We start from the raw sequence: 20,012 nt of genomic DNA on the forward strand, positions 1-20,012 counted from the left end.
TTAATTGACTCGCCCCCGTGTCCCATTCCAGGGAGACTGGAGTGCCGTTAAGTTTAACTTTTAACATTATCGGAGGGCTTTTGGTGGTGAAGGTGTGTATCCCATACACTTCCTCTTCATCCTCAGGTTGAGTTGCTTCTCCTGCTCGTTCAGAGTGATCCACGCCGGATCGGTCATCTTCTGCCGACTCTGCCACGTGGTGAGTCGCAGTATGCCTGCACATTCGCTGGAGGTGCCCCATTGTTCCACAGCCCTTGCACACAGTGTTTGAATCGACATTGATGATTCACATTCACGCCCCACGGCGGGCTTTGAGTCATCCTAGGTCTGGCATCTGCAGGCGTATCGGCCCTGCCATGTACGATTCTGCTCACTGAAGGTGTTATTTTATGCACAGTACTTGCCGGTGAGTTCCGATGCTGCAATGATATCTGTTTAGTGTGATCGTTCGTGGCCATAAAAGCATGGGCTATCGTGATGGTCTTGCTCAGATCTAGGGATTCGGCAGACAGCAGTTTGCGAAGAATGACCTCGTGGCCGATTCCAAGCGCGAAAAAGCCCCGCAACACTTCCCCCAAAAATCCCAAGGCGTCTTAGGTCGGCGACATAGCTCGTCACGTTCTGGCCCTCGGAGCGGTGGTGCGTATAAAAGCGATACCTGGCTATCAAGATGTCCTCCTTCGGCTTGAGGTGTGCACAGCTCTTCATATGTCTTCTCCATTGGTTTCATCGGCGCTAGCAGATTTTTGAAGAAGCCATATATCGTGAACCCGCAAACGGTGAGGATAATTGCCCTGCGCTTGACCGCGGTTTCTTACTTTTCCAGCTCGTTGGCCACGAAGTACTGGTCAAGACGCTCAATGAAGGCTTCCCAATCATCACCCTGAACAAATCTCTCAAGAATACCAACGGCAGTCATAACTGTGAAAATTCGTGATCTGTTACTCGTCGCCAATTGTTAGGTTTAGAATAACTCCACAAGACTGTATATCTTCAGCTCAAACTATTGTGACCTTGGTCTCTTTATTGTAACTCCAGAGTGCAGAAGCAGCATGGTAGATTACCTTTTATACCTGCTTGCCCAGGGTGCACAGGTGACCCTTAGGTCTCCCACAGGTGTGCCCCCTGGTGGCAAGTCTTACACATTGGTGAGGTTTACAAACATAACAGTATTTGTAGGTAGGGATTGAAGGCAACAGAAAGTTTCTCAATTATTAAATAAGAAGAAACTGTTTCCAGTGACAGAATGGTCAGTAACCAGAGAACCCAGTTTTAAGGAAATTGGCAAAAAAAACAGAGGCGAGATGAAGAGAATATTTTTTTACACAGCAAATTGTTATGATCTGGAATGTGCTGCCTGAAAGGGTGGTCGAAGCAGGTTCAGTGGTAACTTTCAAAAGGCATTTGGATAAATACTTGAAGGGGGAAATTTGCAGGGCTATGGGGAAAGGGCAGGGGAGTGGGACTAATTGGACAGCTCCTTTGATGAGCCAGCACAGGCATAATGGACTGAATGGCCTCCTTCTGTGCTGTATCATTCTATGATTTTTGTTGCAACACTGTGTTGATAACACTGTGGAATGGACTTGGTGAAGGCACTGAGCCAGAAGATGTGAGAGAGCTCAGCTAACGGCAGTAATAACATCGCAGCACAGCACGCATCAGTAATTGTATTTTAACGACGCTGTTCGTTGAGTCCCTCAGAATATATTGTTCTTGAAACATGCAACCCAGGTTCCCCGATGGTGTCATCATTAGTCCCTCTTTAAATACTCTTTTTCTTCTCCTTGGCACCTGGGAACTGAGTGGAGATGCTAACTTATGCTGCGTGGTTCAACAGTCACTGTCTGCCTCTGGTCCTTGCTCAGTCGTTTATTCTTTATGTGCAAATCTGCACAGTAATTGTCAATAAGCTATTTGACTGTAGAGAGGCATCACAATGGGGGAGCTGACGTCCACATATGGCACTTCCCGGCCAGGACTCATTAAAAAAACAAGCAGGAACAGGAACCTTGGCTGATTGTTCTGCTTCTCGAACCCATGGGCACTGAGGCTAATTGTAGTACCTGTACCCCCACTGCTGCCTTGGCAGAGATGTGCTAACTCAGCAGAGAACTTGTTCAAGCATGGGGAATTCTGGGCCGCTTGGCTCAGTGCCACACAGAGCAGCCACCGAGAAGTTTGTTAACATTAATCAAAGCTCCAGGGCTGTGCTGTGACAGCGCGATGATGCTGCGATGGCATTGGCATTTGCTGAGCTTCCATCTCATGCGGTGTTGTGAGGGAGGTGCCGAGCAGAGCATGGGCGCTTCCCTGGGGGCAGGTAAGAAGGTGGAGTTATCCATAGGCTGTTCTTGCACGGCTGCGAGCAATTATGCAAGTATAACAACATAAGAAATAGGAGCAGGAGTCGGTCATTTGGCCCCTTGAACCTGCTCCACCATTCAATAAAATCATGGCTGATCTGATCCTAGACTCAGATTCACTTCCCTACCCGCTCCCCATAACCCTTTACTCCCTAATCGCTCAAAAATCTGTCTATCTCCACCTTAAATATATTCAATGACACCGCTCTCTGGGGCAGAGAATTCCACAGATTTACAAACCACTGAGAGAAGAAATTCCTCCTCATCTCAGTTTTAAATGGCGGCACCTTATTCTGAGACGATGTCCCCTAGTTTTGTTTCCCCTATGAGTGGAAATATCCTCTCTGCATCCACCTTGTCAAGCCCCCTCATTATCTTATGTTTTGATAAGATCATCTCTCATTCTTCTGAACTCCAATGTATATAGACCCAACCTATTCAACCTATCTTCATAAGTAAACCCCCTCATCTCAGGAATCAGCCTAGTGAACCTTCTCTGAACAGCCTCCAATGCAATTATATCCTTTCTTAAATACGGAGACTAAAACTGTACACAGTACTCTAGGTGTGGCCTTACCAATATCCTGTACAATTATAGCAGGACTTCTCGGCTTTTATACTCTATACCCCTTGCAACAAAGGCCAACATTCCATTTGCCTTCCTGATTACTTGCTGTACCTGCATACTAATATTTTATATTTCATGCACAAGGACCCCCAGGTCCCTCTGTATTGCAACACTTTGCAATTTTTCTCCATTTAAATTGTAATTTGCTTTTCTATTTTTTCTGTCACATTTTCCCATATTATACTGCATCTGCCAAATTTTTGCCCACTCACTTAGCCTGACTATATCCCTTTGCAGATTTTTTTATGTTCTCCTCACAATTTGCTTTCCTACCTGTCTTTGTATCATCAGCAAACTTGGCTACATTACACTTCATCGAAGTCATTAATATAGATTGTAAATAGTTGAGGACCCAGCACCGATCCCTGCGGCACCCCACTAGTCACTGTTTGCCAATCGGAAAATGACCCATTTATCCCGACTCTCTGTTTTCTGTTAGTTAGCCAATCTTCTATCCATGGTAATATATTACCTCCAACCTCGTGAACTTTTATCTTGTGCAGTAACCTTTTACGTGGCGCCTTATCGAATGCCTTCTGGAAATCCAAATACACCACATCCACTGGTTCCCCCTTATCCACCCTGCTCGTTACATCCTCAAAGAACTCCAGCAAATTTCTCAAACATGATTTCCCTTTCATAAAACCATGCTGACTGTGCTTGATTGAATTTTGCTTTTCCAAATGTCCTGCTTCTGCTTCGTTAATAATGGACTCCAGCATTTTCCCAACGACAGATGTTAGGCTAACTGGTCTATAGATTCCTGCTTTTTGTCTGCCTCCTTTTTTAAATAGGGGTGTTACATTTGTGGTTTTCCAATCCGCTGGGACCACCCCAGAATCCAAGGAATTTTGGTAGATTATAACCAATGTATCCACTATCTCTGCAGCCATCTCTTTTAAGACCCTAGGATGTAAGCCATCAGGTCCAGAGGACTTGCCCGTCTTTAGTCCCATTATTTTACCGAGTACTACTCCATTAGTGATAGTGATTGTATTAAGTTCCTCCCTCTGTATAGCCCCTTGATTATCCATTATTGGGAAGTTGTTAGTGTCTTCTGCCGTGAAGACCGATACAAAATATTTGTTCAACATCTCTGCATTTCCCTGTTCTCCATTATTAATTCCCCAGTCTCCTGCTCCTTTCATTTTTATGTACCTTTAGAAATTCTTACTATCTATTTTTATATTTCGTGCTAGTTTACTTTCAAAATCTATCTTCCCTCCCTTTAAACATAGAACATAGAAATTTACAGTGCAGAAGAAGGTCATTTTGGCCCATCGTGTCCGCGCCGGCCGACAAAGAGCCGCATGGCCCTTGGTCAGCAGTCCTAAAGGTTACATATAAACGTATGAACAATGACGGAAAGGCAAAGAGCATCCAGCCCAACCAGTCCGCCTCACCACAACTGCAACACCCCTTATACTGAAACATTCTACATTCCACCTCAACCGGAGCCATGTGATCTCCTGGGAGAGGCAAAAACCAGATAAAAACCCAGGCCAATTTAGGGAGAAAAAAATCTGGGAAAATTCCTCTCCGACCCATCCACTAGTCCAGATCATCCTGGCCATATTCTATTCCCTGCAGTACTTATCATTATATCTGCGCCGTCCAACAAGGTCATCTAGTCTAATCCCAATTACCAGCTCTAGGCCCGTAACCCTGCAGGTTACTGCACTTTAAGTGCCCATCCAACCATCTCTTAAAAGTGGTGAGGGTTTCTGCATCCACCACTCTTCCAGGCAGCAAATTCCAGATCCCCACAAACCTCTGTGTAAAGAAGCCCCCCCCTCAAATCCCCTCTAAACCTTCCACCAACCACCTAAAAACCATGCCCCCTCCACCAATGGAATATGGACCCTTACTATCCAGGCCCCTCAATATTCTGTACACCTCAATAAGGTCTCCTCTCAACCTCCTCTGTTCCAATGAGAACAAACCCAGTCTATCCAATCTGTCCTCATAACTAAGATTCTCCATTCCAGGCAGCATACTAGTAAATCTCCTCTGTACCCTCTCTAGTACAATCATGTCCTTCCTATAATATGGCGACCAGAACTGCACGCAGTGCTCCAGCTGTGGCCTAACCAAAGTATTATACAATTTAAGCATAATTTCCCTGCTCTTATATTCTATGCCTCGGCCAATAAAGGCATGCCTTCTTAACCACCTTATCCATCTGGCCTGCTACTTTAAGGGATCTGTGGACAAGCACTCCAAGGTTCCTTTGTTCATCTACACTTGTGATATATTCACAGAGCAGAGCACACAATACAGCTTTCGAACATGGCAGGCAGCTCTCGGAAGTCTCTGGAATCTCCTGCTTCTGTTTATTTTTAACTCTGTAGTTGCAGTACACAATACGTCCACATCCACAGTGTGGAGCTACAAACATTACAAGCTTCCAGACATTACAACACTATTAAGTGGCCTACCGCTTAATGTGCATACCCTTTCCTTATTAGCCCTCCCAAAGTGCATCACCTCACACTTCTCTGAATTAAATTCTATTTGCCACTGCTCTGCCCACCTGACCAGTAGATTGATATCCTCCTGCAGCCCATGACTTTCCTCTTCATTATCAACCACACAGCCAATTTTAGTGTCGTCTGCAAACTTCTTAATCATACTCCCTATATTCAAATCTAAATTGTTGATATATACCACAAAAAGCAAGGGTCCCAGTACTGAGCCCTGCGGAACCCCACTGGAAACATCCTTCCAGTCACAAAAACATCCATTACCCTTTGCTTCCTACCTCCAAGCCAATTTTGGATCCAACTTGCCACTTTGCCCTGAATCCCATGGGCTTTAATCTTTATCATTTTTTAGTCGTTCTTTGCTGGCTTTTAAAAGTTTCCCTTGGCCACATTGTATGCCCTTGTTTTCAATTTGATACCATCCCTTATTTCCTTAGTTAGCACAGATGGTTATCCCTTCTCTTAGTCTTTTCTTCTCATTGGAATATATTTTTGTTGTGAGTTATGAAATATTTCCTTAAATGTCTGCCACTGCTCATCAACCGTCCCATACTTAATCTATTTTCCCAGTCCACTTTAGCCAACTCTGCCCTCATACCTTTATAGTCTCCTTTGTTTAAGCTTAGGACACTGGTTTGAGATCCAACTTTCTTACCCTCGAACTGAATTTGAAATTCAGCCATGCTATGGTCACTCATTCCGAGAGGATCCTTCACTGGGAAATCATTTATTAATCCTGTCTCATTACACAGTACTAGATCTAAGATAGCCTGCTCCCTGGTTGGTTCTGCAACGTACTGTTCAAGGAAACTATTCCGGATACACTCTATGAACTCTTCCTCAAGGCTGCCCTGGCCAATTTGCTTGGTCCAATCACTATGAAGGTTAAAAGCGCCCATGATTATTGCCGTTCCTTTTTTACAAGCCTCCATTATTTCTTGATTTATACTTTGTCCAATAGTGTAGCTACTGTTAGGGGGCCTATAGACTGCACCCACCAGTGGCTTTTTTCCCTTATTATTCCTTATCTCCACCCAAACTGATTCAACATCTTGATCTTCTGAGCTAATATCGTTTCTCACTACACTGGTCCCATCCTTTATTAACAGTGCTACCCTACCTCCTTTTCCTTTCTGTCTGTCCTTCGGAATTGTCAAATAATATTTAATTCCCGGTCCTGGTCACCTTGCAACCACGTCTCTGTAATGGCTATCAGATCATACCTATTTGTATCTATTTGTGCCGTCAACTCATCTATTTTGTTTCGAATGCTACTTGCATTCAGGTAAAGAGCTTTTAAATTTGGTGGGCTAAGCTTCGATAGGTCCAAGGGCCTTCTCCTCATGATCAACGTGGAAAGAAGTCCTACAGCTGAATAATCTTTTTATTGGGCCAATTGTCCAAATGAGTCTGACCTCATCTAAACAATGTCCACAATGTAACTGCTCCAAATATTTCAAATGCATTCAAGCGCAGCAACATCACAGATACGACAAAGACCAAATTATTCACCTCGGAGACAGTGTGAAGTTAATCAGAGTGACCCTTGTTGATATCTCAGGAGTGTAATGAGGATTGGCCAGTTTGGTGGTGATGTACATTTTAAAGTCTTCATGATAAGGGATAATGGCATCTCCCAGCTTTATGACTGTACTGCCCTGCTGTTTATAGGTCTGGAATGCAGAAGAAAATGCTTTGATGAGATTAGGACCACACATTTTACACACAAGTAGCTGGTGTCATATGTTTGCTCAGCTTAGCTTTAGTTGACATAAAATTACTTGCATTCCAACAAAATGTACCCAAGATATATAGTACAGCACGATCACTGGTGAATGCCAGTTACAATTGTGTCTTCAAAAGCTGTAATTGTTGCAAAATTGTACCATTCTTGAGAATGTCACTAGGCTTTTTTAAAAATGACTCCATAGAATGAAAGAAGTATTCACAATCACAATGGGAATGAAAACTGGGCGGGTTCTATAGCGGGCGAGCAGGCTCAACCAGTTTATTGCCCAAGTCATAAGCTAAAAATTTAGCTGCACGGACTCCACATTGATCGACGAGGTGCTGTGCCATTTCACTCGGAACAAAAACCGGAAGCATATCTATTTGTGTGACAAATATGTGTAAATGCATTGGGTTATGACCTCAAAGCTGTGTGTGTTTTGGTGCTCCACAAGCAGCCCACTGCATCCATGGAAATATTTAATCATAAGATACATATCTTCAGAATTGGAATTGATTAAATGTCATTTTCCTTTTTAAAAAAAAAAACAATTTTAATGTCCAGTTCAAACTACAAAAAAGTTTTATCTGTTAAACCTATGACCACTCGTATTCTGGCTGTTGCCCCCAGTGTGGAGCCTCACAGGCTGGTGGCACATGTTGAGAAATTGCGCAGGATTTTCCATTCATTATAAATGGGCAACTAATAGCTGCAGCGCATGACTTCCCGATTGTGTGCTCCTGGCGAGTGAGGCCCCGAGGGCTGGGAGCAGGCAATCGGAACATTTCCGCCAGTGTGTGTCTGCTGATTTGCCAGTACCATTTTCAACAGTATAGGCTCCAGAGCTGGATCCAGCTCCTCCCTCACATTCTCCATCAGACACGGCTTCCCAAAACGGATGGCATTCTCCATACTCCGCAAGAAGTCACGGTCAGTCATCTTGAAAATATCTAATCCTTGATCTCTTTCCTAAAGTGAACAAGAAGGTGAGTCAAACTGATTAGATTGATATTCCAGGGGCAGGAGACCTGTTCTCTCCCAGCAACATTTTCCCTTGAGCGTCTTAGCCTGATGTAGTTATGCGGAGCTTTGTAATAGCACTAGTACTTTACTTTTTATGATGATTAGATCATTGATAGGAGCTAGCGGGGATGGGTGCGGGCAGCATGCTCGGGGAAAGATATTTGGGCACAGAGCAATGCTAAAAGGATGAGGTTTGGATCAGACGGAGAATGGCATAGTATAGTGCACAGTGCACTACACCAGGATTTTGCAGCTTTCTATGGGCAGGCTTAACAAATGTTCATTACTGACATAGTTGGACATCCTCGAGTAATTTTGGCGTGGAAGTCAGTGGAGTTCGGCGTACTTTCAGAAAGGACCAAACTCCACCTGCCCCAGCCCTGAACTCACATCTTTCTCCAGTTTCTCTCCGAACTCCCCACATAACCTTTCCGTGCTCATCTTGTCCATGAGACCCACATCCTGCTCCCTTGACCCTATTCCCAACAAACTGCTGACCACCCAACTTCCTTTTCTGGCTCCCATGTTAGCTGATATCATTAACGGTTCTCTCCTCAGGTACTGTCCCCCTCTCCCTCAAATCTGCCGTCATCACCCCTCTCAAAAAAACAACCCTTGACCCCTCCGTCCTTGCTAACTACCGCCCCATCCATCTCCAACCTCCCTTTCCTCTCCAAAGTTCTTGAGCGTGTTGCCACCTCTCAAATCCGTGCCCATCTTTCCCACAACTCCATGTTTGAATCCCTCCAACCAGGTTTCCCACCTGCCACAGCACCGAAACGGCTCTCATCAAAGTCACAAATGACATCCTTTGTCACTGAGACAACGGCAAACTATCCCTCCTCGTCCTTCTGGACCTGTCTGCAGCCTTTGACACAGTTGACCACTCCATCCTTCTCTAACGCCTCTCCACCGTCAGCCAGCTGGGTGGGATTGCACTCGCCTGGTTCCTTTCTTATCTATCTAATTGTAGCCAGTGACTCACCTGCAATGGTTTCTCTTCCCACCCCCGTATTGTTACCTCTGGTGTCCCCCAAGGATTTATCCTTGGCTCCCTCCTTTTTCTCAACTACATGGTGCCCCTTGACGACATCATCCGAAAACACAGCGTCAGTTTCCACATGTATTAACTAAAACCGCCTATTTCTATCTCTGTTACATCGCCCGTCTCCACCCTTGCCTCAGCTCATCTGCTGCTAAAACTCTCATCCATGCTTTTGTTATCTCTAGACTTGACTATTCCAATGCAATCCTGGCTGGCCTCCCACATTCTACCCTATGTAAACTTGAGGTCATCCAAAACTCGGCTGCCCATGTCCTAACTCGCCCCAAGTCCCGTTTACCCATCACAGCTGTGGTCACTGACCTACATTGATTCCTGGTTAAGCAATGCCTCGATTTCAAAATTCTCATCCTTGTTTTCAAATTCCTCCATGGCCTCGCCCCTCCCTATCGCTGTAATCTCCTCGAGCCCCAACCCCCCCCAAAATATCTGCGCTCCTCTAATTCTGCCCTCTTGAGTATCTCTGATTATAATTGCTCAACCATTGGTAGCTGTGCCTTCTGTGCCTAGGCATTACGCTCTGGAACTCCCAGACTAAATGTCTCTGCCTCTCCAACTCTCTCTCCTCCTTTAAGACACTCCTTGAAACCTACCTCTTTGACCAAGCTTAGCATAATGGTTATGTTACTGGACTAGTAATCCAGAGGCCTGGACTAATAATCCGGACCGGTGTTCAATTCCCACGGCAGTTGTGGAATTTAAATTCCGTTAATTAAATCAATCAGGAATAAAAAGCTAGTATCAGTAATGCTGACCATGTTGTAAAAACCCATCTGGTTCACTAATGTATTTTAGGGAAATCTGCCATCCTTACCTAGTCTGGCCTATATGTGACTCCAGACCCACAGCAAAGTGGTTGACTCCTAACTTCCCTCTGAAATGGCCCAGCAAACCAAAAAACCGCAACAAGAAACAATAACAAGAATAAAACCAAATGGACCACCCGGCATCGACCTTGGCACTGGCTTCGGACATGACAACAGCACATCCAGCCCAGTCAACCCTGCAAAGTCCTCCTCACTAACATCTGGGGATAGGTACCAAAATTGGAAGAGTTGTCCCACAGACTAGTCAAGCAACAGCCTGACATAATCATACTCACAGACTCCGACCTTTCTGGCAAAGTCCGAGACTCCTCCATCACCATCCCTGGGTGTCCTGTCTCATCGGCAGGACAGATCCACTAGAGGTGATGGCACAATGTTACACAATTGGGAGGGAGTGGCCCTGGGAGTCCGCAACATTGACTCCGGATCCCATAAAGTCTCATGGCAAGGAAACCTCCTGCTGATTACCACCTACCACCCTCCCTCAGCTGATGAATCAGTACTCCTCCAAGTTGAACACCATTTGGAAGAAACACTGAGGGTAGCAAGGGCACACAATGTACTCTGGGTGGTGGACTTCAATGTCCATCAGCAAGAGTGGCCCGGTAGCACCACAACTGACCGAGCTGGCCGAGTCCTGAAGGACATAGTTGCCAGACTGGGCATGCAGCAGGTGGTGAGAGGACCAACACGAGGGAAAAACATATTTGATCTCGTCCTCACCAATCTACCTGCCGCAGACGAATCTGCCCATGACAGTATTGGTAGCCGTGTTGTGTGGCACTACCACCGTGATAAATGGGTAGATTCAGAACAGATCTAGTAGCTCAAAACTAGCTATCCATCAGGCGCAGTGGACCATCAGCAGCAGCAGAATTGTATTCAACCACAATCTGTAACCTCGTGGTCCGGCATATCTCTCACTCTACCATTAACATCAAGCTAGGCAACCAACCCTGGTTCAATGAAGAGTGTAGAAGAGCATGCCAGAAGCAGCACCAGATGTATATAAAAATGAGGTGCCAACTTGGGGAAGCTGCAACACAGGAATACCTGCATGCTAAACAACAGAAACAGCATGCTATAAACAGAGCTAAGCGATCCCACAACCAATGGATCAGATCAAAGCTCTGCAGTCGTGAATGGTGGCAGATAATTAAACAACTGACGGGAGGAGGAGGCTCCATGAACATTCCCATCCTCAATGATGGCGGAGTCCAGCACGCTAGTGCAAAAGACAAGGCTGAAGCATTGCAACCATCTTCAGCCAGAAGTGTCGAGTGGATGATCCATCTCGGCCTCCTCCTGAGCTCCCCACCATCACAGAAGCCAGTCTTCAGCCAAATTTGATTCACTCCATGTGATAACAAGAAACGGCTGAGCGCACTGATTACAGCAAAGGCTATGGGCCCTGACAATATCCCGGCTCTTGTGCCGAAGACATGTGCTCCAGAACTAGCCGTACCTCTAGCCAAGCTGTTCCAGTACAGCTACAACACTGGTATCTATCCGACAATTTGGAAAACTGCCCAGGTATGTCCTATCCACAAAAAAACAGGACAAATCCAATCCGACCAATTGCTGCCCCGTCACTCTACTCTAAATCACAAGAAAAGTAATGGAAGGTGTTATTGACAGTGCTATGAAGCTGCACTTACTCACCAATAACCTGCTCAGATTGGGTTCTGCCAGGACCACTCGGCTCCAGACCTCATTACAGCCTTGGTCCAAATATGAACAAAAGAGCTGAATTCCAGAGGTGAGGTGAGAGTGACTGCCCTTGATATCAAGGCATCATTTGACCGACTGGCATCAAGGATCCCCAGTAAAATTCAAGTCAATGGGAATCAGGGAAAGACTCTCCACTGGCTGGAGTCAAACCTAGCACAAAGGAAGGTGGTTGTGGTGGTTAGAGGCTAATCATCACAGCCCCAGGACATCACTGCAGGAGTTCCTCAGGGCAGTGACACAGGCCCAATCATCTTCAACTGCTTCACCAATGACCTTCCCTCCATCATAAGGTCAGAAGTGGGAATGTTCGCTGATGATTGCACAGTGTTCAGTTCCATTTGCAAATCCTCAGATAATGAAGCATTCTAAGCCCGCATGTAGCAAGACCTGGACGACATTCAGGCTTGGGCTGAAAAGTGGCAAGTAAAATTCGCACCAGACAAATGCCAGGCAATGACTCTCTCCAACAAGAGAGCATTTAACTACCGCCCTTTGACATTCAACAGTATTACCAACACCGAATCCCCCAACATCAACATCGTGGAGGGTCACCATTGACCAGAAGCTTAACTGGACCAGCCACATAAATACTGTGGCAACAAGGGCAGGTCAGAGGCTGGGTATTCTGCGGCAAGTGTCTCACCTCCGGACTCCCCAAAGTCTTTCCACCATCTACAAGGCACAAGTCAGGAGTGTGATGGAATACTCTCCACTTGCCTGGATGAGCACAGCTCCAACAACACTCAAAAAGCTCGACCCCATCCAGGACAAAGCAGCCCACTTGATTGGCACCCCATCCACCACCTTAAACATTCACTCCCTCTACCACTGGTGCATTGTGACTGCTGTGTGTACCAGCTACAAGATGCACTGCAGCAACTTGCCAACGCTTCTTTGACAGCACCTCCCAATCACCTCCAAGTTCCCCTCCAAGTCACACACTATCCTGACTTGCAAATATATCGCCGTTCCTTCATAGTTGCTGGGTCAAGATCCTGGAACTCTCTCCCGAACAGCACTGTGGGAGCACCTTCACCACAAGGACCGCAGCGGTTCAAGAAGGCGGCTCACCACCATCTTCTCAAAGGCAATTAACGATGGGCAATAAATGCAGGCTTTACCAGCGATGTCCACATCCCAGGAGCGAATTTTAAAAAAACATTGATTACTTCTTCCTAATAAGCTTTCCCAGTGATTCTAATATGTTAGATTTGGCAGTCCCAGTTTTATAAATTGGTCTTTTGAGGTGCTTTGACACATGTTAAAAGCCAGTTCGCAGTACCAATATTTTTCTGGGGCCGAGTTGCATATAAATTTTAGCCAGTGGAGAATAAAGTTGATTCAGTGGCCATGAATTTCCTTTGGACTGCTCCCGCTCCGCTGCCACAATTTCGCGTAAATGGTCTTCCGCAATACTTCCCATAAATTTAAGGCAACAAAGTGATGAACAGCTGCGAGAAAATTCCCGGCTTGTGTTCTTTACATGAAAAATATATCACTAAGACTATCAAGTCAATTTTATAGTTAGAATAGACCTGAGACGACTACCGTAAGGTGTTAGAAACATAGAAACATAGAAAATAGATGCAGGAGTAGGCCATTCAGCCCTTCGAGCCTGCACCGCCATTCAATAAGATCATGGCTGATCATTCACCTCAGTACCCCTTTCCTGCTTTCTCTCCATACCTCTTGATCTCTTTAGCCGTAAGGGCCATATCTAACTCCCTCTTGAATATATCTAATGAACGCGCCTTAAAACCTACCTCTTTCACCAAGCTTTTGGTCACCTGTCCTAATATCTCCTTATGTGGCTCGGTGTCAAATCTTGTTTTTGTAACACCCCTGTGAAGCGTCTTGGGACGTTTTACTACGTTAAAGGCGCTATATAAATGCAAGTTGTTGTTATTACCTTTCAATAATTTCTCTGTATCGCTTCTTGTATTTCTTTCCTGGTGCATTTTGAAATGACAGATTTTCTATTTATTCATTCTCAGGATGTGGACGTCGCTGGCAAGGCCGGCATCCACCGCCCATCCCCAATCGCCCTTGAGAAGGTGGCGGTGAGCCGCCCCCTTCCGGAACCACTGCAGTGTTGCGGTTTGATACCATTGAGCGTCTCACTTGGCAACTTGCAGAGACAAGTTAAGAGTCAACCATGCTGGTGTGGGACTGGAGTCACGTGCAGGCCAGAACGGGTAAGGCCGGCAGATTTTAATTGAGATTATTTTAAAGAATCATTACTTATCAGATCTCACACCAGTGACGATGCCTATGAAATGCCAATCAGGGGTGTGAAACTCCCATAACGCCAGTAAGGCAGACCTCATTAAGCGAGTTTTAAAGGAGAACCATGGGATTAATTTTCACATGATAGGGACAGAAAACTCGCGGTAGTGCATCAGCAGTAGATTGAGGTTATTGGAAAGGAAGATCGGGCAGGGTGTATAACAGGCGGCCGATCGCTACCGCCAGTTTTCAGCCACCACTGAAAGTGAAAATGGGATTCCTATTAATGCTAGGAATCTGACATAAAAATATAAAAGAAAAAAGACAGGGTAACGGTTAGGGTTCTGGCTGCCGCGTTTCCTACATTACACTGGACAACACTTCAAAAGTACTTCATTGGCTGTAAAGCGCTTTGGGACATCCTGAGATATTGAAAGACGCTCTATAAATGCAAGTCTTTCTTTCAACTTTAGCTGCCCTGAGAAGACCTTCATTTAAGATGATGTCAAGTCTTTTTGTCAGTCAGTGTCTCACATGGTTATACGGATTACCCTTACCAAATTTTTTATCCATTTGTTTGCTTGACCTTGTGGATCAATAAATAGTGGCCATCGTTGCGTGTACTGTGTGATTACTCCATTCTCCACCGACAGTGCATCTTTGGGAAGACCTGCAATCTAAGAAACAGAAGATATGCCAGTAAATAGCACTTAATCCAGAACAAGAGGGCATAATATTCAAAATGATAGCTAGGCCATTTAGGAGTGAAATCAGGAAGCACATTTTCATACAAAGAGTCGTGGAAATCTGAAATTCTGTCCCCCGAAAGGCTGTGGATACTGGGGCAATTTAAATTTTCAAGACTGAAATCTTTTTGTTAGGTAGGAGTATCAAGGGATATGGAACAAAGGTGGGTAAATGGAGCAGAGGTATAGATCAGCCGTGATCTGAGTGATGACTGAATAGGCTCGAGGGGCTGAATGGCCTACTCCTGTTCCTGTTCGCCCACTGAGGACGTCAGTATCATTTACACAGCAAAGCAATTTTGAAATATGCAGAGTGAGGTTCCAGTTGTAACATGGGCAAGAAATAAACCTTGAGATCAAGCTTCCACAAACTACAAGATAAAACAGATTACAACAGATGGAGAGCATGCAGGGGGAAACAGTGGTCAAAGTGCTTCCAAAACAAAAATTCTACAAACTAAACTTCAGTATAATACTGCAACAGTAAAGGCACTTTCACACACAAAACCGCTCCCCCTTTGGGAGATTGACCTCCAGCTGACATTTTGTCCCATTTACATATTCCATTGAGCCCTTTCTTCAACGTGTTGCTGGGCTCCATGGAGAGATCTGATCACAAAATACCAATTGTGAATGTGATACCAGTACATATATATGCAGCTCCAGATATTGACGCCTACCCTAAGCTGTTAGATCAGGCACTGAAATCCAGTATCTTGGTCAACAATTCCACCCCGGCGAATTTCCAGGGGTCAGCCTTATGCAAATTATTTTTGTGGGTCGTTAGCCCATTTCAAATAAATGAGTTAATGCCCCCAGTAAAATAGCTCGCCGAGGAACGCCATACTGATGGGTTAAGCAGTTGTTCCTAGATTTTATAGACTGGTACTGGGTCACAATGATGTAGATCTAACACAAACATTACAGGAATTTTGAAAGCTGCAAGGATTATGAAGTATTTTATGTGTCAATGGTATCCTATCCTGATTTTTGTTTCTGTTGACTTCAATGGAAAGGTGTTTAACGGTTAGGCAAGCTGATATTGTGCATTTTACACTATAATCCAAAGTCAAAATGGCCCCCCATGTCTTCTTCTCATCTATGTGTCAGCTGTGACTCAGTGGGCATCACTCTTGCCTCTGAGACAGAAGGTTGTGGGTTCAAATCCCACTCCAGAGGACTTGATCATGGAAATCTAGGCTGACATCCAGGGCAGTGCTGAGGAAGTGCTGCACTGTTGGAGGTGTCACCTTTCAGATTAGACATTAAACCGAGGCCCTCTGGATGTGAAATATCCCATGGCACTACTTCGAAGAAGAACAAGGAAATTATCCCCGGTTTCCTGGACAGTATTTATCCCTCAATCAACATAACAAAAACAGATTATCTGGTCATTATCACATTGCTGTTTGTGGGAGCTTGCTGTACGCGAATTGGCTGCCGCATTTCCTACATTGCAACAGTGACTACATTTCAAAAGTACTTCATTGACTGCAAAGCACTTTTGGACACTGAGGTCGAGAAAGACACTATATAAATGCAAGTCCTTCTTTTCTTTCACCTAAAATTAAAAGCTCTGCATCTCGAAGTCCCTTCACTGGCAGACATTTTGCTCCCAGGCCTCTATAACCACCCACAATGAAATATGGTAGCACAGGCTAGCATGTCCGACCCTCTGACTTATTCTCACAGTGGGGCAGAGTGCTACCTCCTCTTGGTGTTTCCAGCTAACAGTCTGGGTAATATTTTCCTCTATTTTCTTGCTGCACTTGATTTGCACGGCACCGAAGTCCATCACCAAGCTATCAATACACCAGCTTTAACAAATTACCTCTGCGATTTCCAGCTGATCAAACTGTTGACAAATTTAAATGGTGGACTACGACCTACCTGCCAGGATCGTATCTTTATGGCCTCTCCTAATGTTAAAACCAGATTGGATTCTTTTGTGTGGGGAACACCAAGCACAACAAATTTTTGCAGCCATTCATCATTCATTGCAGCACGATATTCTCCCTAATAGTTAAAGGAGTGCATTTGAAAGAATTATTAGCAATGCAATAGTAACAAAGTTAACCCAAATGAGCTGATATATGAGCAGTGTGATGCATTTCTTCAGTAACTGGTAAAAACAGCTGGGCGGCTTACCAACTCCAATTTCCCAAATCTATTAGAACCGTAGGCTTATCTGCTCCAAAGCGTAGATAAAAATCTTATACACCCCAACCCCCAAAGTGTATATCGTGTATCCACTGTTAAGGCTAAAGACTGCCCTAAGTGGAGGGAGTGCATCCGGGAGGGCGCTGAGCACCTCGAGTCTCGTCGCCGAGAACATGCAGAAAACAAGTGCAGGCAGCAGAAAGAGTGTGCGGCAAATCTGTCCCATCCACCCTTTCCCTCAACGACTGTCTGTCCCACCTGTGACAGGGAGTGTGGTTCTCGTATTGGACTGTTCAGCCACCTAAGGACTCATTTTAAGAGTGGAAGCAAGTCTTCCTCGATTCCGAGGGACTGCCTATGTTGATGACATAAGAACGTAAGAAATAGGATCAGGAGTGGGCCATACGGCCCTTCGAGTCTGCTCCGCCATTCAATAAGATCATGGCTGATCTGATCACGGACTCAGCTCCACTTCCCCGCCCGCTCCCCATAACCCCTCATCCTCCAATATGACTGTTAATGTGATTTCTTTAAAAAAATATAGTAAAATTGAGAGGTTGTGTTGCATCGACTGCACAAAGTGCAAGAGCTCCTGTGATGTTCCAGTGGTACAAGAAGTAACAATGTTGGAAGAAAGTGCCCTGTGCAATATGTTGGGCTGGAGTGACTCTAAGTAACATTAGCCCACACACTGGACAAACAGACCCAGGTGCTAATGTTTTTCAACTTTAAAAAAATGTGATGTTTGCGCTCCAGGAAGGAAGTGGAGTGCTAAATCAAGCGCTCCACTTCCTTCCTGGAGCGCAAGAGGCAGCAGACAGGGTGGTAGGTGTGCAGCGTTGCACAATGGGCTGCACAGCGCTGCCGTGTTGGAAGGCACCTTCCCTCCCTTAAAGGGAAGGGCCATCGCTGCAGGCTCTGCTAGGGAAAAACTTACCTGCTCCCCGATGGCAGCTGCGATCCGGCCCGATCAGCTCGATGCACTGCAGCAGATTGCTGGGCTGATCGATCGCTGGCGAAGACAAATGTTAAAAAAAAAGTGAAAGAGCATTTCATAATTTGTTTTACTTATCTCGGCCACCTTGCCTTTAGGTATCGCCCCCAAGGCACCCAGCCTCGCAATGAACGCCTCCTACAGCTATCGGTCTTTTCCCCCGGCAATGCTGCAGGGGGCGGGGGGGCGGGGTGGAACCAAAGGTTCGGGTCCGAGGTGCTACCGCAGCAATGTGTACGGCGGTGAAGTCACAATTTCCGGGCGAAGGAAATTGAGGCGCAACGTCCTACTGCCGCCACAAGCCTCCCACCGAATATAACAGGAGTCGATCTTCACGCCCGGTCAGTAAGTGCTTAGTGCCCCATTAGTGCCCCATGCCACTTCAGGGAGCAGCTCAAGTTGGTGCAGGAAGGCGACAGCAGCGAAGAGTGAGGTCAGCAAGGTCCAGGTCGTTGACTGGAGCGTGGGCAGGTATAGCAGGAGCGATAAGATCGGGGCAAAGGAGCGGCGAGAGATTGTGGAAGGATGTGATCGGGGCCCAGGGGAGGCGTGAGTTCGGGGCGAGGGCCCAGGGGCAGCACAGGCCCAGCCCACACTGCGATATGTGTGCGCACTAGCCCCGTGCAGCAGAGCAGGTCTCCAGCTGTCTTGGTTAACCCTTGCCACTGGATAAAGGCCTAGCTCTGTCAAGCCCATATGGTGGCTGGTGTGCAACGGCCACCACACGTTAAAAAATCCACCCACAGGCATCTTCCACCCTTCAGCATGTAGTTCGGGTCCTTCATTGAAACACCTGTGAACTCATCATTTTTTTTGGCGTGGAAGCAAGTCACCCTCATTTCGACGGACCGCCTATGATGATGATGATGAGTGCTGCATTATCGCCCCCTGGAGGCGATAACGGGAAGTGCTAACGAGGCCGATTTCTCGGCCAAACTTTGTTTGAAGTGAACTGAATGGTTTTGTATTACTCACCGTGAAGGGACCCAGATAAGCCACATACCCTCCTGCGATTAGCACATCCCCCGCTACATTATTGATCATATGGTTCAGGTTGTGGACAGTTTCTTGCCACCGGATTTTCTCATCAGACAGTCCATTTAATAGCTATGGAAAACCAAATAATGTGAAAGGCATAACTTAAAAAATACTTTATATTAAAGAACAACACATTGTACCCACAAATATCGAGAAATAACAATTTAAATAACTGTCTGTATTTCTCTTCAAATATTTAATCAATTTACATATGCAACTAGAGCAAATGATTAAACAGCAACAGAAATCTAAACTTCAATTTTTTTCTAATTTTCACTAAATTGCCAAGATTCACCAGGTTAGAAAGGATTGTTGGTGCTAGTGAGTACCTACCATGTCGATAAGACATTCCTCGCCCACTAGTTTAATGACGGCATTAACGGTTTAAATTAAGTGTCCAGCCACTACTCACAACAGCATTCATTTTCAGCTTGTGCACTCTGTTTAATTGTGATGATTTATTTACAGTATCGATAGTAATGGGCTGGATATTAGCTTGCAGGCAGGGAGGGAGCAGGGGGGCTGTTTTGAGGTCAGGAAACCTGAAAGAATGGATTTGCCTCAGGTCCTGCCGAATTTAACAGCAGGATCTGATTAACATTTTTTGCCTCCGTTTCCTGGCTGCTGCCAGCCTGATTAAGTGCCTGACTCACTGTAAGGCAGGTGGGCCTTTGGCACCAGACCGCAGCCAGGGAGCGGAGAGGAGGGAGGGAGGGATCAGAGGTCTCAGGAGGAGATCGGAAGGGTCGGTGGTGGAGAAGATTGGAGGCCTCGTGGGGGAGATCAGAAGGAAGGGTCGAGGAAGTGTCTGATCGCAGGGGGTTGGTGAAGCAGGTAAAGTGGATCCAGCAGGTAAGTGGAAAGGCACTTACCTCCTGGATCCTGCAGTCCTCTTCCCCCTTTAGGTGACGGGTTTCGCGAGGCCCGCCTCCTTGTTCTTTCTGAAGGCCTCCTGTGGTTAGAGGACCACTCTTGCAATGTTGACTCTCTGCACAAAG

General features: G+C 45.7%; 1 protein-coding gene across 8 annotated transcripts in view; it reads right to left on the bottom strand.

The window, feature by feature from the left end:
- Positions 1 to 20,012, bottom strand: part of dnah1 (dynein, axonemal, heavy chain 1) — a 668,552-nt gene that overhangs the window by 112,483 nt on the left and 536,057 nt on the right. For all 8 annotated transcript variants that reach the window (XR_011596078.1, XM_070895813.1, XM_070895814.1 and 5 more), the window contains 5 exons: positions 18,952 to 19,083; positions 16,713 to 16,838; positions 14,634 to 14,753; positions 8,026 to 8,175; positions 6,990 to 7,150 (listed from right to left, as the gene is read on the bottom strand). Coding sequence is in view for 7 of the 8 variants with exons in the window: in XM_070895813.1 (XP_070751914.1) it covers positions 6,990 to 7,150; positions 8,026 to 8,175; positions 14,634 to 14,753; positions 16,713 to 16,838; positions 18,952 to 19,083 (689 nt within the window). In the remaining variant the exon portion in view is untranslated. The remainder of the gene's footprint in view (positions 1 to 6,989; positions 7,151 to 8,025; positions 8,176 to 14,633; positions 14,754 to 16,712; positions 16,839 to 18,951; positions 19,084 to 20,012) is intronic.

Source organism: Pristiophorus japonicus, chromosome 12 (assembly GCF_044704955.1).
Source record: "Pristiophorus japonicus isolate sPriJap1 chromosome 12, sPriJap1.hap1, whole genome shotgun sequence".
Lineage (NCBI taxonomy): Eukaryota > Metazoa > Chordata > Chondrichthyes > Pristiophoridae > Pristiophorus > Pristiophorus japonicus.